The 14,092-nt window shown below is 38.2% G+C and overlaps 1 protein-coding gene across 2 annotated transcripts; it reads left to right on the top strand.

Moving 5' to 3' along the window:
- Positions 1 to 1,260: 1,260 nt before the first annotated feature.
- Positions 1,261 to 8,280, top strand: LOC144627989 (uncharacterized). Of its 2 annotated transcripts, none has more exons than XM_078486021.1 (5): positions 1,261 to 1,359; positions 3,422 to 3,601; positions 5,139 to 5,566; positions 6,603 to 6,803; positions 7,661 to 8,280. In XM_078486021.1, exons 2-5 carry the CDS (start codon positions 3,445 to 3,447, stop codon positions 7,997 to 7,999), a joined length of 1,125 nt encoding a protein of 374 aa, XP_078342147.1. In that variant the 5' UTR covers positions 1,261 to 1,359; positions 3,422 to 3,444; the 3' UTR covers positions 8,000 to 8,280. The 2 variants fall into 2 exon arrangements, with proteins under 2 accessions (XP_078342147.1, XP_078342146.1); XM_078486020.1 differs by lacking the exon at positions 1,261 to 1,359 and adding an exon at positions 2,268 to 2,583.
- Positions 8,281 to 14,092: the final 5,812 nt, after the last annotated feature.

The following is a 14,092-nucleotide window of genomic DNA, read 5'->3' on the forward strand; positions in this document are numbered from 1 at the left end:
GGGTAAATAAAGTATTCACTATTCACTTCACATTTGGTAAAACGACTTCTTCCTGTGTAGACGTGTTTTATAAGTTTGTCATTCACTCGCCTATAGATTTTCGTCCCATCACTCAGATTAGATAAGGAAAATTCATTTTTTTTAATTATCAGCTTGTAAGTACAGTGAATATTTACAGAAAGTAAATTCGACATAGGCCTGCGTGGGTTCACCTTGCACATCGGTGTACAAGCTTGTCGAGCGTAAACGCTTTGTTAAAAAGCGCGTTGGCGAATTGAATCTGTATACGTAATGTTAAAATTAAACAGGCTAATACGCAATTGCGCGCATTTTAAATTTGCATAATCAACATTGAACTGCTTTTCAAAAATAATGACCGCTCTGATAGCGTTTTATTCTTTTAAGAAAGAAATATACCATTTGGGTCGATATTTTAAACGAAATTTAATTCAAAGATCGACCTCCGTAGCCAGCGAACTCGGCTTACCGAAACACTGTCTTCATTCAAGTACGATGTCGAGATTTTCCGAGCTTATTGTAGCCTTAGATCGACGCAAATACAGCCGGACCCTCTTCGCTCGTGAAAAGGCGTTTTCTCCGGAAAAACAACGACGAGTTGGCGATGCAAATCGGCTGCATTCGAGTTCTGTTTCGAGCCCCGAAGATTCCGTTTAAAGATAATAAGATTATGACAAATATACGAGCGATAAAAGTATAAGAAATTCACAGAATCACTTTGCTTTGTAGTGTTGCAACTTGCGTTAACTTGGATCCGGTTTTGTTGGGAGAATATTGCTCTCAATCGCGCATAGTTTCTTTTTTAACCAATCACATCATTGGTTTCATGATCTGTAGCGTCCAGTCCCCGCGACCATACGGCCGCATTACAGACAAAAAGCCATGAACGATACAATTTACTGTACTACATATTTGCTGATAAGCCAACGTCTCCAAGCAACTTTTCAAAAAAAGCAATAAATATAAAATTGTACGAACCGCAAGTTAAAAAAAACTAACTACCGTAACATTTTTACTATACTCAGAACTGATTTTAAAACTTTTTTATTTATCCTTTTTTAATGATTTGTCTTTTCACGATTTGTTATCGATTTTTTTCTATTTTTTTCCAACTCTCGCTGCCCTTCGTTTTTTTTTAATAATTAGCTAGAATATTTCATGAGATACAAGCATACAATAAAAATGATAATAATACACTAAGGAACAGAGCATTTAATTTTCATATTACTTCACTCGCTCGCTCGAACGCTACGTTGTGGTTCACGCGACAGAAGAAATACTACAGTATATTCGATAACAAGTACGAACTTGACTGATCACAATTTATTAATAAGGAAAAAGGTAAGGACTGAATATTATCAAGTAATTCACCAAAAATCTACAACATTTTTAGCATTTTCCATCAATTGGGCAATTTAGAAGTAAGGGCAAAATGAACTGAGCTAGGCTCTATCATTGAGGTTAAGTTAAAGGAATAATCTCGCGAATTAAACACGAAATTGAACGGTCGTTTCGGGATAACTTTTCTACAGAGTGATTTATGATTTTACTTTATTTTTTACCTGAACTAATAAAAGCGTATAGCAAATACAATTACCGAAACTTGAAATTCTCAAATCAAATTGTATCGAGAATTGCACATCGACTTACCGAAGAAAAAAATTCTATTTCACAAAAATAAATTTACTGACAAGTCGCCAAATCGAATCTACGAAAATAGAGCTATCAATTCTTGTCTCTCTTTAGTTTCTCCTATCTCGATTTTATTGTGGCACTTTCAGCTTTATCAGGTCACTTTTTTTCTGATTAGTAAGTAAACATCAATTAAACAAATGCTATTTAAATTCGAGTGGCCTTAATATTGGATATGTCTACACAGAAATTCAACCATAGCTCCCTGCATGTGCTTGCACTTTTCTTCTTTTCATCTAAAGCTGCGTTTATTATTCATTCTAATAATTCTATGTAGGCCATTTCTGTTTACTTCTATTTATATTTTATGTCACTTTAAGTTGTTTTCAAAACCACATGTGGGGGGAATTCACAAACAAACAAAAATGAATTGAGGTGTTAAAAATTGTCAAGGAATATCAAATATTGATCTCTGAACAGCAGTTAAATTTTTGAGGAATTCTCCAGTTTACAAATCAAAAACCTTTTCTCGTTGGAAGGAATATCGAAGAAAAATTATATTTTTGTTTTTATTACGTTTTTGTCGCGTTTTGGCGTGTTTTTTCGCGCCTATTTTACTTGGCCACGCCATTGAAGTTCTACAGAGCATTGTTTCTATAGTAATTGACAGAAGCTGCCGAAAATGTTTAATTTGCAGGCTTCGTGGGGGCACCGGCTGTGGCAGTCAAAAGGAAAGGTTTTTGCTTTGACTGCTAATCGCAGTTTCATTCTAATCCTCAGACAGGCCAAGTTCAATTTGAATTGTAAACCATTTTATTTTGCAAAATATTGAAAAACAAATTTCAAGTGCACCACATGAAAGTACGTAATTTCTTCTCAATAATAACTTCCACTAAAATGGTTTAACAGTTGAATTCATCCACAGGCTTGAAGGTAAGAACTATCCTGTACTGCATAAGGACCACCTTTTACAGCGTAACAAATGGTGGGACACAAGAGTTTCATAAAATTGGCAACAACTGCGTAGCGTCTTGTACAAGATGAAATAACATAATTAAAAGTGTTATTGACGCTAGAAGTTTCGGTACAATTTTACCGACGCTAGGGTTTCATCCACAAAGTTAAACCTTAGAACTACCTTGTACAGCATAATAAGCAGTACCAGATGAAAGTACTACTCAATGGCTTTCCTTGAATGGGCTTAATCAGCCGATATAATTATTTATAAACCATCGCTTGATAACTTTCATTGGAATTATTCACCCATTAGGGTCTCGTCCACGAACTTAAAAGTCAGAACCAACTTGCACAGTATAATTAGTTAAAATTGCACAATATTAAAGTACTGCTCAATACCTTTTCTTCATCGCTAGGAAGTTGCCGAGCAACTTGTGGAAAGCCCTAAGGTAAATAAAATAAATCGTCTTTATGTTACGAGGGTAGCACTTAATAGTCTTGCGAGTAACAAACCTGTGGTCCTCGGATGCCCGATCGAATTGGAATTTAGAAGTGTTGGTTTTTGTGGAGGGAGGAAAACTGGAGAACCCGGAGAAAAACCCTCGTAGCAAGGGCGAGAACCAACAACAAACTCAACCCACATATGACGCCGGGTCCGGGAATCGATCTCGGGCCATATCGGTGGGCCATCCCTGCTCCCCCGAGTAAGGATGACGTATCACCCAAAGATTTAAAAGTTATTACTTGACTCAGTTGTAGAAAATGTCGCAATGTTTTCCTGATTCGTATTGAAATTAATTTTTAATTTTTTCAGATCACTGACTCGCAATCGGTATTATGATGCCCATAAGACGAAAATGGTTTCCTCTGCTGCTCGTTGGGTTTCTTACGAGCTTTACCCTGGCTTTTTACTTTGTTTTCGAGGAGAGGGTGACTTCATTTTCAAGAAGACGTTTTGTGGAAATGCTGCCGACCATCCCAACACAAGAAAATGGTAAATTTAATCACATTCACTTGGCTAAAGAGGGTGCGTTGTCTTGAGGTTGTTGAAAACGGCTTAGCTGACAAAGATCGTTGTTGAGTCTCTAATTGGTTATTTAAAGAGACTGTGTCACGGCTAAGTTTAGTTTTATTATTTTTTGCCACATACTTGCTATGAAACTTAATAATTTTGCAAAGAAATTACTCCTATGGGTCCAAATGACAAAACCATTGCTTCATTATAACCAAATGTGTCTCCCGGGCGTTATAATTTAAAGTTACAAGCAAACGAGACTAACTTTGAAAACTGTTCAGTTCAACAATAATTCAAAAACCCATATCGCAATCCGTTTTCATCTTTGTCACTTTTGGCCATCCGTACCTTTTTTGGTATTTGTTGTGTTATTGAACTGTTCCTTTACTGTTTAAAGAGGTTATTTTTATATTTTAACCGAGTTTGATGGTCATTACCGATATCCAAATTTAGCTAAAATCCTTGACATAGTCCCTTTAATGTTCGCGCGCACTCAGCAGCAACCAATCAGAGATACTTTCAACATGAATGGAGCCATGGCCATTAGCCGCCCAGGGTCTTTGTATTGTGTACTAATGTAAGATACTTTACTTCTAAAATGTCTGAGTACCATAAAAGCGCTATAAAGCTCCCCCACCCCCCCCCCCCGCCCCCGCCACACTTCTTTCAAGCCCCCACTCTAATAAACGCCCTATCAGAAATTTTGTTTTTTAATAAGCTCCCCCCCCCCTCCTCCCTATCAAGTCCCCCCTCCCTAGATGGTATATCATGACAATTTATCAAAAGGAAACAAGGTAAATTCACGCTTCTAAAGGCATTCATCCACCGGATTTTTTTTTCTTATTGTTACCTAACAGCGCTTTCTTTTATAAATACCCCAACTGAGATATGATTTGAAAAAGGCGCCCCCTCTCTAATACCCCCTCCCCCCATTTTCTCTTCAAAAATTCTTTAAAAAAAAGTCCTCGGGGAAGAGTGGGGCTTTTATGGCATAGGGGAACCGGCAAATTGTTTGACAACATAAGAAGAATAAGTGTGTTTGTTTTTTATATATATATATACTGATGCGCATGTTGTACTGTCTAGTGTGGCTTGCGAATTTCATATACTTTAATTCTGTACTCTCGTCACTTTGCTGATGGTAAATGGATTGGTGTTGTTATGGAGAACTAGATCTTAAACGCGCTTACATTTTGCGGAAACACCCAACAGAAACCAGTGCGTAAGATGAAAGATGAGCCCCGTTCGGAGGGGATTCATGTTCCCTTGTTCCCAAAAAATCCCCCTTTGTTCCCTTGTTCCCTAAAAGTATTTTGTCGATTTTTGTGATTCCTGTTCCCTAAAATATCAGAAACACAGCTTTTTTTCCCGTTTTTCCACCTTTATTTTCCTTTTGTTTCCTTGTTCCCAATTATTTTATGGGCATGTTCCCTTAACTTCTTCCCTGAAACCCCTGGGAGGGGCTCAAAGATCTACCAGTATTCACTGACATAAACACTGCTTCTGCCTCTTTCAGAGGAATTGCCTTCCCCTTCTCCAGTAAATCACCAATACCATCCGTCCTCGTTGAGCCAAGGGACGCAGAAGGCCTCTCCAGAAGATAACCGTTTCAAATTGTACGATGGAGTGGAGACATTTGTTATGTTCATTGGATATCCTCGTAGTAGTCACAGCTTAGTAGGCGCCATATTGGATGCACACCCAGAAATTATCATCCCACACGAGTTCAATTTGATAGGACGCTGGCCAAAATACCAATCAGCAGAACTTAAGCAGCAAAACATGCGAAAATATGTTTTATTTCGCGACCTTCAAGAGCGCTCTAAGATACAAGCTATGTATGGAATACGTGCAAGTGCCAATAATACAAGGTTGAAGGGAGAGTTCGTTTATACCTATCATGTCCCTGGTTTATGGCAGGGAGGATATCAAAACAAAATAAAGGTAAGCTAAATATATTTTTTTGCCTTAACATTCAGTAAGGCAATGAAATAACGCAAGGTAATTTTTATAATACAAGGTTGAAGGAAGAGTTCGTTTATACCTATCATATCCCTGGTTTATGGAAGGGAGGCGTTAACCGCCGACCGGTTAACTCAGTTGGTAGAGCGCCGGACTACCGCGCGGGAGGTCTCGGGTTCGACTCCCAGACCGGACAAACACTCAGGATCTTAAAATAACTGAGGAGAATATGCTGCCTTTGCAAAGACATCTGCAAATGATTTGATATTCTAGTCTTCTCGGATAAGGACAATAAACCGTAGGCCCCGTCTCCTGCATTTTCAGTGTCACGGTCAGCATGGGATGTAAAAGAACTCACACACTTATCGTAAAGAGAAGGGCATGGAGTTTTCGCTGTTGTGGTCTGTGCTGTGTACTGTGGTATGCTCGGAGATAATATTAGCTGTATAAGCTTCTCTACAAATCCGAGGGTAAACAAAAGTGATGTATGTAAAGTGATGTTTTATCATGTGTCGGTGTGCTGAGGTACAGTTTTAGCCTACCTTACAGAACATAAAAGAGCTTGATTTCTCGTTTTTATATTAGTCTCTACAGGACTGGAGTGTCTGCTTTGCATCCTGGGAACGAGAGCATTTCCTTTTTGGATCCCGGATTGGTTATTGTACCTCAGGCACTTAGGGGATGCAATGTCCCCCCTACCCCCCCCCCCCCCTCAAGGTTGTTCAAAGTTCAATTAATCTCAAACTCCATAAAACATAAGCGATAAAAACACTTTTATACAAGAGAAATTGAACCCTCGATCAACTTTTAATCCTGGGTGTTAATCGGCTTTCGAACGACCCACCCCTGGAGTCCATTTTTGTCGTTTTGAATCCCATGGGCTTGAAATCCTTGAGGATTCTAATTCAGATCCATTCGATATTGGCAAATTGGTTTAAACGGCTTTTCACTCAGGACAAGCATATGAATATAACTGCTCTGACTAAAGAGTTTTGATTGTATTTAACGTCTTTTCAAGGTTATTGGGGACAAGAAAGGGGGTCTTACGTCACAAATTCTAACAGACCCGAGCAGATTGAGTGTTCTAGAAGAAATCCATCAAGTCGTTCAAGTACCAATGAAATTCATCCACGTCACCAGGAACCCCTTTGACAACATTTCAACCATGATGCTTCGCGCGTCAGGTGCACGCAACAAAGTGAGAGAGGAAGGAGTAAAAGTGAGTTGATTATTTATACACTAACCTTAAATAATTACATACTAGGTGGGTTGTGATTGACCAAAAGGTGATGGTCACAGTAAAAGCCAAAATAATACGTTGGTTAAAATAGGCCAATACGATTACATTAAGACTGTTCATAATCCCCTTTTTTCCGTGAAGTCGTAGAGATCGATCGTTGAGTCCAACGGGCCGCCATCTTGGTTCATGAACGCGAGCGAAAACTGGGGAGAGTGCAAAAACCCCATGGGTTGGGTTGTGGGGTTTTTTAGCGTGAGGGTGGGATCCCCGCCCCCTACCCACGGGAATTTTGCACTCTCCCCAGTTTTCGCTCGCGTTCATGAACCAAGATGGCGGCCCGTCGGACTCAACGATCGATCTCTACGACTTCACGGAAAAATAGGGGGACTGTTCACAGTCTAGATTGCATTTCTCTTATTGATTAGAGATAGTGCGTAAGAACCATACTTAACAAACTAAATTTAAAGAACTCAATAAATTCAAGATCTCCTTTCGTGTACTTTACAGTTTTTATTTGGTAGTCACGCAAAGCGTCTTGTCACGTACGCTTCTTCGGAAACGTTGCGTGACGATCCAATATGAACGTTGCGTGACGATCCATTATAACGGCTCCCGTTATTGATTTATTTTTCTGTTTAAAGTCAAGCTTAGTGATCGCATTTTACATGCCGATAAGTATTATTGGCCCATGTATAGTCAAATGTAGGGAGTACCTTAACCCCCCCCCTGCCCTGACCCCTCCCCTGTAATGCTTAGATTTGTTCACTGACGGTGCAGTAGTATATTCTTGCGTAGAATTACAAAGCAGTGAGTTTTTTCTTTTCGTTTCTTTTCAGAAAAATAACACGAATTTTCTGGAGAGGTTTATCACGATATACTTCAAGCTAGCGGCGTCTAATCAACGCGTAAGGGAGCGGTACGGAGATGCAGTTCTCGATATTCCAGGACACGAAACAGTGCTAAGACCCAGAAAAACGATACAAAACATGTGTGACCATTTGGGAGTCACGTGTTCTGAGGATTATTTCGAAAAATGCAGTAAAATTATGTACGGAACGCCTTCGGTCACAAGAGACAAAGTAGTCTGGACTGACGACCAGATAAAGCGAGTTACGGAGATGATGAAGAACTATCCGTTTATGAAAGACTATTCTTTTGATAAATACCCTTCTTGAAAATACATAAAGGAAAGTTCTACTTTAGTGTTAAGCGTTATAAGAGGGTCCTGAAAACAAGCAAGCGTACACCCACGTTCCCAGGGTCTCTCTATCCCCGCCCCTAGAGCGAGAGAAGAGCAAGAGACCCTGTGAACGAGGTTGGCAAGGGTATAAATCCCATTATTTCCAAGCCCAAATTTTGTTAAAATCCCATTCCACTCCCATTTTTTTGATATCCAGTTCTAGCAACCCAAATCACATTTTCCCAGTGAAAAAAAAAATACCAAATCTTATAATTCGCATTTTAACCCTTCAGACCCTTCTTATAGGTATGTCATTCGTATTTCAAAATAATTAATAGTGAATGAATGAAATACTTTATTAAAGTGTCTGAAGTATTTAGCTTAAAAAAACTAATTGTGGACAAATAGTCATATCTTTTTTCTCCTAAGTGTTTTTTTGGCGTTTTTTACCTTAACTAATTTTTACGAAGCTCCCTTTACTGATGTGAGGGTTGTTATATTTGTACACACCAGAAGTTTGTTTTGACACAGCCCCTTTAGGCCTATGAATATTGATGACTGACTTATTAAAAGTCTAATTCAACCCAGAAATAGAATTTTGATATAAGCATACCGTAGTTTCTTTCCCCGGGTGGGGAAAAGAAAGCACCGGTTTTCGTCCGGTAGAGATTTAATTTAATACTCGCGGATAATTTACTTAGAATATTGAATGCAATGAGAGAGTATCTAGACAAAGGAACACGCATAACGCTTTTTGTGTTTGTTTTCTTTTGACTTTAAAGAAAAAAAAAACTAAAAAAAAAACAACTTTTCGCCATTTCGTTCAAGAGCGGAGAGGTTTTTTTCTAGATTTTAATCTAATAAAACAGGCGTGATGTGCAATGTTGACACAAGCTCGAGGAAGGTGGAAGATCTTTGCGTACTCATTTTTTCACTAATACCTTAGTCTTTAACAGTCTTTAATTTCTCCTTCTGAGAAAGTGAAACGCCAGGAATGAGCGAATTCTCACAGGCCAAGAGTTCTTAGATTGTTACTATCTATTGGATTAACTTATTAATATATATAATTTACATATCTTTATATTATCTCAAACCTTAGTTACAAGAAAGTTAGCCTTTTTCAGAAGTAGTTTTATAGTGGTTTTTAAAATCACAAATTGTATTGGCTTTGGTGATTATCTTTTATAAATAAAGTTTATATTAAGTTACCTTAGCTTATAATAATTTAAGCGAGTACGAGAAGTGGGGGGAATCTGAAAGATAAAACTGTAGTTTTACTGACATTTTTGTGTATAACTTAAGAGAAATAAACTAAAAACAGCATTTAATGTTTTTACTTAGAGATCAAATAAATCAATCCTCCCTGAAAGAATATAAATAGACTTTACTGAATTAGTCCCTAAGTTCGTTGTTCAGCTTGAATGAAAGATGATTCTAGAAGATTATTATTTTAAAATGTTTTTTTTAAACATATTTTTCTGCCCGAAGCGCGGACAGGATTTTTTCCGTTTTCATTTCAATTTCATTGAGAAGACAAACCAATGTAATATTAATAAGAAAAATGTTCAGTGCGTGGTCGCAAAAGTTTAAAAATTTAAATTGCAAATTATTCGTCTCACCAAAGAAGTCGCGTTGAATCTTTCGGTCGGTCGTTCATCCAAGTTTGAATTTTCAAGCTCCAGAAGTCCAGGAAATCTATCTTTGCTATCGCCTATAGCTACGAGAAGGTATTAAGCTTTGGTTTGGGATTGTCGTTACGTTTGGAAATGTTACGAAACACAAGGATCTACAACAAAAACTTGACTTCAAGCAAACTTTGAAAGCACGTGCTTCGGAGAACCAAAGTTGTTGCAGTTTATTCTCACACAGTGGAGTTTGATTCTTTCGTAAAAAAGGTAAGAATTGCTTGCTTAAGTAGTTTATATTTTGTAAGCGTGACTTGCAATTTAGCTCAGCGTTTTCTCGGGAGAAAATTTCGAAAAAAATATCTTTCAGTAAGATATATGAAGTCAACAGCCAAACGCGCGCTTGTATGAATATGTATTACTTGTCAAACAAAGATGTGTGTTACATTTTGGACTTCTACCCATTTAGGATTGACCCCATTTGACATTACTAAGTATTCTGTGGTAGCAAATTTAAATTATAGAGGAATGTGATGTATTTTACGTACTACGAATTTGGTCATAAATTCAACAGCAGGTTTCCAGGAATGTTTTGTAAAACCGGTCGTTTTTTACTTCTACTCAGTTCGTCCCTGATTCTTCTGTACATTTTTTATATGTAATCACAATTCCTTAATTGAATCTAACAGACCATATTTAATGAAGATCGCTGGATTTGCTTGATTTCAGTTGTCCTTTAGCAAAGAGACCATAACATGTATTCTGAATGACATTCAATCCAGGATCCGTTTATTTTTTAAGCAGCTTTTGTTTTTGTTTTCTCAAGCTGTTCCAAGCTAAAATGAAACCAAAAACATTTATTTTCTCAACAAAGTCTGTTATAATTTTAAGGGTAGGGCGTGGTAAGAAAGGCCTGCTTTAGATGGCAAAGAAGTTAATTCAATAAAATAAAAATAAATTGTTTAAACATTTTTTTGATCTTTTATCAGGAATGGAAATGGCCGGAGAAACAGGAGAAATGAGATTCCAAAGAGGTCATTCATCCATGACAACATTGCTTCAAGTAAGTTAACGTTTTATTTCGAAACTTAAAATATAAACCCTACATATTGTGCGCTTTTAATGTTATTTCTAAGAATTATTGAGTAGTGATATAACAAGCAAGTGTAACAATTCGCTCAAATAACGCAATTAACGACTCATAACTTGTATGATATGGAAATGGTCATTATTCACATGGCATTATCGAGGGGGAGGGGGTGAAGATTAGGTGGGTATAAAAGTACCAAATAGTTCCTGATTCTACGTCAAGCAACTGTAATATATCCCTGTAATCTCTAGCGGCGAGTTAACTCGTATTTGCTGAAATATCTTCTGCAATTAAATTATGACATTGGTACTTACATCAGGAACGGTATTGCTACTAGACGCAATTCGACCCAGATCATACCACCTTGCTCCTTAAGCTTCTTATATATTTTTTGTCATCATTTCACTGTTCTTAGCACCCTTTTTCCGTCCTATTGTTTCGTTTTCTCTGCATGGGTGTGGCTTTCAACATTCTTCATCTGTTTTCTTCATAGCGTATTGTCAGTTTGTTTAAGCTTCTTTTATATAGGAAAGTTATCACTTACATTATCTTCTTTATTTCTTTGTAGATTAATATCCCTGTGCTAGCCACCTGATAAATTAAACCAACCTAAGCATTCGTGATAGAGGAACACTGGTAAGTTTGAAGCTCTTAATTCACTGTTTAACTATCTTGCGTTAACTTTAATACACTACGAACCATTTTTAAACACATTCACGGAGTAATTTTGCTGGTGTTTGAGCTATACTGCGTTGTTCTAAGTCTTTGAGGGGAGAGGGGAAGAGTAGGGTAGAACCCGGCCGGTTGTAAAGGGGGTGGGGAACTACCGGAAGGGGAATTCCCAAGATACCGGAAAATGTGAGGGAAATTGTTAGGATGGGGCGAAAACCGGAAGAATACAATACACGAAGCAGGAAGTTCAGACCCTCTGCCACTCCCTCCGCACCCCCATCACTCCCATGGTATGGTAACAGCTACCCTCTTACCAATATGCTGCGGGTATGATTCCGTACCTAAGTTTATTGTTGGTTGTCTGTTTCCAATGAGGAATACTCTCTCGCAGGCACTCCAGATTTCCACCCTCCGAGAAAGAAAATTCAATTTCATTTTCCCTATCTCGCGAAATGAATGTTGAAATATTAAATAAAGAGATGCAGAGAACTCTGTTGCACGAGATAGCTTAAACATCCTTTGATGTATAATACTTTTTTTGTGGTTACCAAGGTAACCATTATGCTACCATCTGGTTAAGTAAGTGTAAGTGTAAGTGTAAGTGTAAGTAAGATTTTCCGAAGCACGAAGTAAGAACGAGAGCGTACCGAAACGGCACGAGGATTTCTCAAGTTCTCCTGGTAGCTTTTTACGATTACAATACTATTCTTTAGAAGGATACGGCGATGAATTGTTAGGATTTAGTTAAATATGAGGATTCCGATAAAAAAGCCACTTTCACAATCATTATGGCGCGTTCGAACTGTCCACGATCGACAATCGACTGATTTGATGAACCGCTGGCTGAACGTAGTTGGAACATGATGCTTGACATGTGTGTATGGACGAACGTAGTTAGAATATGATGATTCCCACGTGCATATGGCCGAACGTAGTTGGAATATGATGATTCGCACGTGCATATGGCCGAACGTAGTTGGAAGATGATCCTTCGCACGTGGATATTGCTTCGAAGTGAGACTTTCCGAAGCACGAAGGAAGACGAAAGCGTACCTGAAACGGCACGAGTATTTAACTATTAACTTCTGGCGATGCATTAAACTCTTTCCCGTACTGCCCTTTAAATATCGTTTCTTCAGGAGCGATGGCTAAAATAATTACCAACAAGCAGCTATTTCAAAAACAAATAGTGTTTCGTTTCCAGATTGCGGTATAGGGTGAGAATAGCGTAATCTTGAGCTTTACATCAAGGAGATAAATGTTGTTCGACATGGCATTTGCACAGCTTGCTATACGAAACTGTCCATACGAAATTTGATGTTTTAACATAACTTGACTGTCTTCTTTTTCGTTCTGAACTTTTCGTGCCGACTCGAACGTTTTCGCGATTCCCGTGACACTGATCACGCAACTCCGGATACGTCCACGCGAGAACCCACGCAATTTTGCGTGTATTCGGGCGGCTTGTGACGTCGAAGATGCCGTGAATTTTCCTATACACATTTATACATTAATCTGTTACATGAATTGAAAAAACTTTGTAACTCTCCTGCATATATGCCCTTCTCTTCAATCAACTTGCCCGTTTTCGGGGCACGCTAGCCCTTCCGTGCGAGCAAACACGGCGGATATGCCATGTCATCACGCTTTTGTTTGCGTTGCAAACACTCTGATTGGTGGAAGTTTTCTTCCGTTTCAGAATATAGCTAGAATGTTTACTTTACAATTAAACGCTAAAAGAGCTTACTCTAATTTTTTTTTCAATACATCGCTTTAATCAAACATAAAACCATTGCAGTCGTCGGATATTTGTATTTGTAAGGAATCTCGATATTTTTTTGGTCTTGCTGATGATTATCTTTCCGATATTTGAAGAACATGCTTTTACGAAATTAATTGCCTTCGATCAAACTTATTTACTTTGTGGTTGCGAGCGTTCTCCTGATTGGATAGTAGCCTCCACTGTGTAAATAGTTCACCTCGAAATTTATTCTTCGTCCGATCGCTACAAATTTTGGTAGAATGCGTGACAAGATTATTACCCAATCCCCCTGCAAATTTGAATGTGGCCTACTCGACAAGAAGGAAGTAAGATCTTGATCGTCAACTGCGAAATACAACCGATGAATCGATCAAAATCGAGGTAAGAGTTATGTACTACGTACAGTACGAACGCACATGGTCTGAAATGCAGTGAAATGTTATTTATATTTATATTGCTTGGAATCAATATCTGAATTTATCTCTGAGTATAAGGAGATCGTTATATTTTGCAGAAAAGGGTCAACCCGTTGCCTTTAATATGTTTTCCCCCTTATTAGGACCAGAGGTAAACCAAAAACACATTTAGACCCGCCAGCATCAATATCTGTTATTTGTTTTGCAAGAAAGCCTACGAGAACTACGTTCACCAAAAATCTCTCAGAAAATCTTTAACATATTTTTGTCGATCTGATTTCTTGTAAAATAATTGATGAAGGCGGGAGTGGGGGGGACTACTTTCATCATTACTACACTATGAACATTCCAGAACCATTTTAGCTATTCACTATTTCCTCAGTTCGACTGTAAACACAAGTCTGTTAAAATATCGGTAACCACATGACCTCTTAGAGGGCTGTTATTCTCGTTGCATTGCTCGTCGAATTCGGGCAAAGAAAATTTAATAGCTACAGTAAAAGCTCTGTTAACTACACTACCG

The sequence above is a fragment of the Oculina patagonica genome, chromosome 10, assembly GCF_052425735.1.
Source record: "Oculina patagonica isolate OP01 chromosome 10, crgOcupat, whole genome shotgun sequence".
Taxonomy (NCBI): Eukaryota; Metazoa; Cnidaria; class Anthozoa; order Scleractinia; family Oculinidae; genus Oculina; species Oculina patagonica.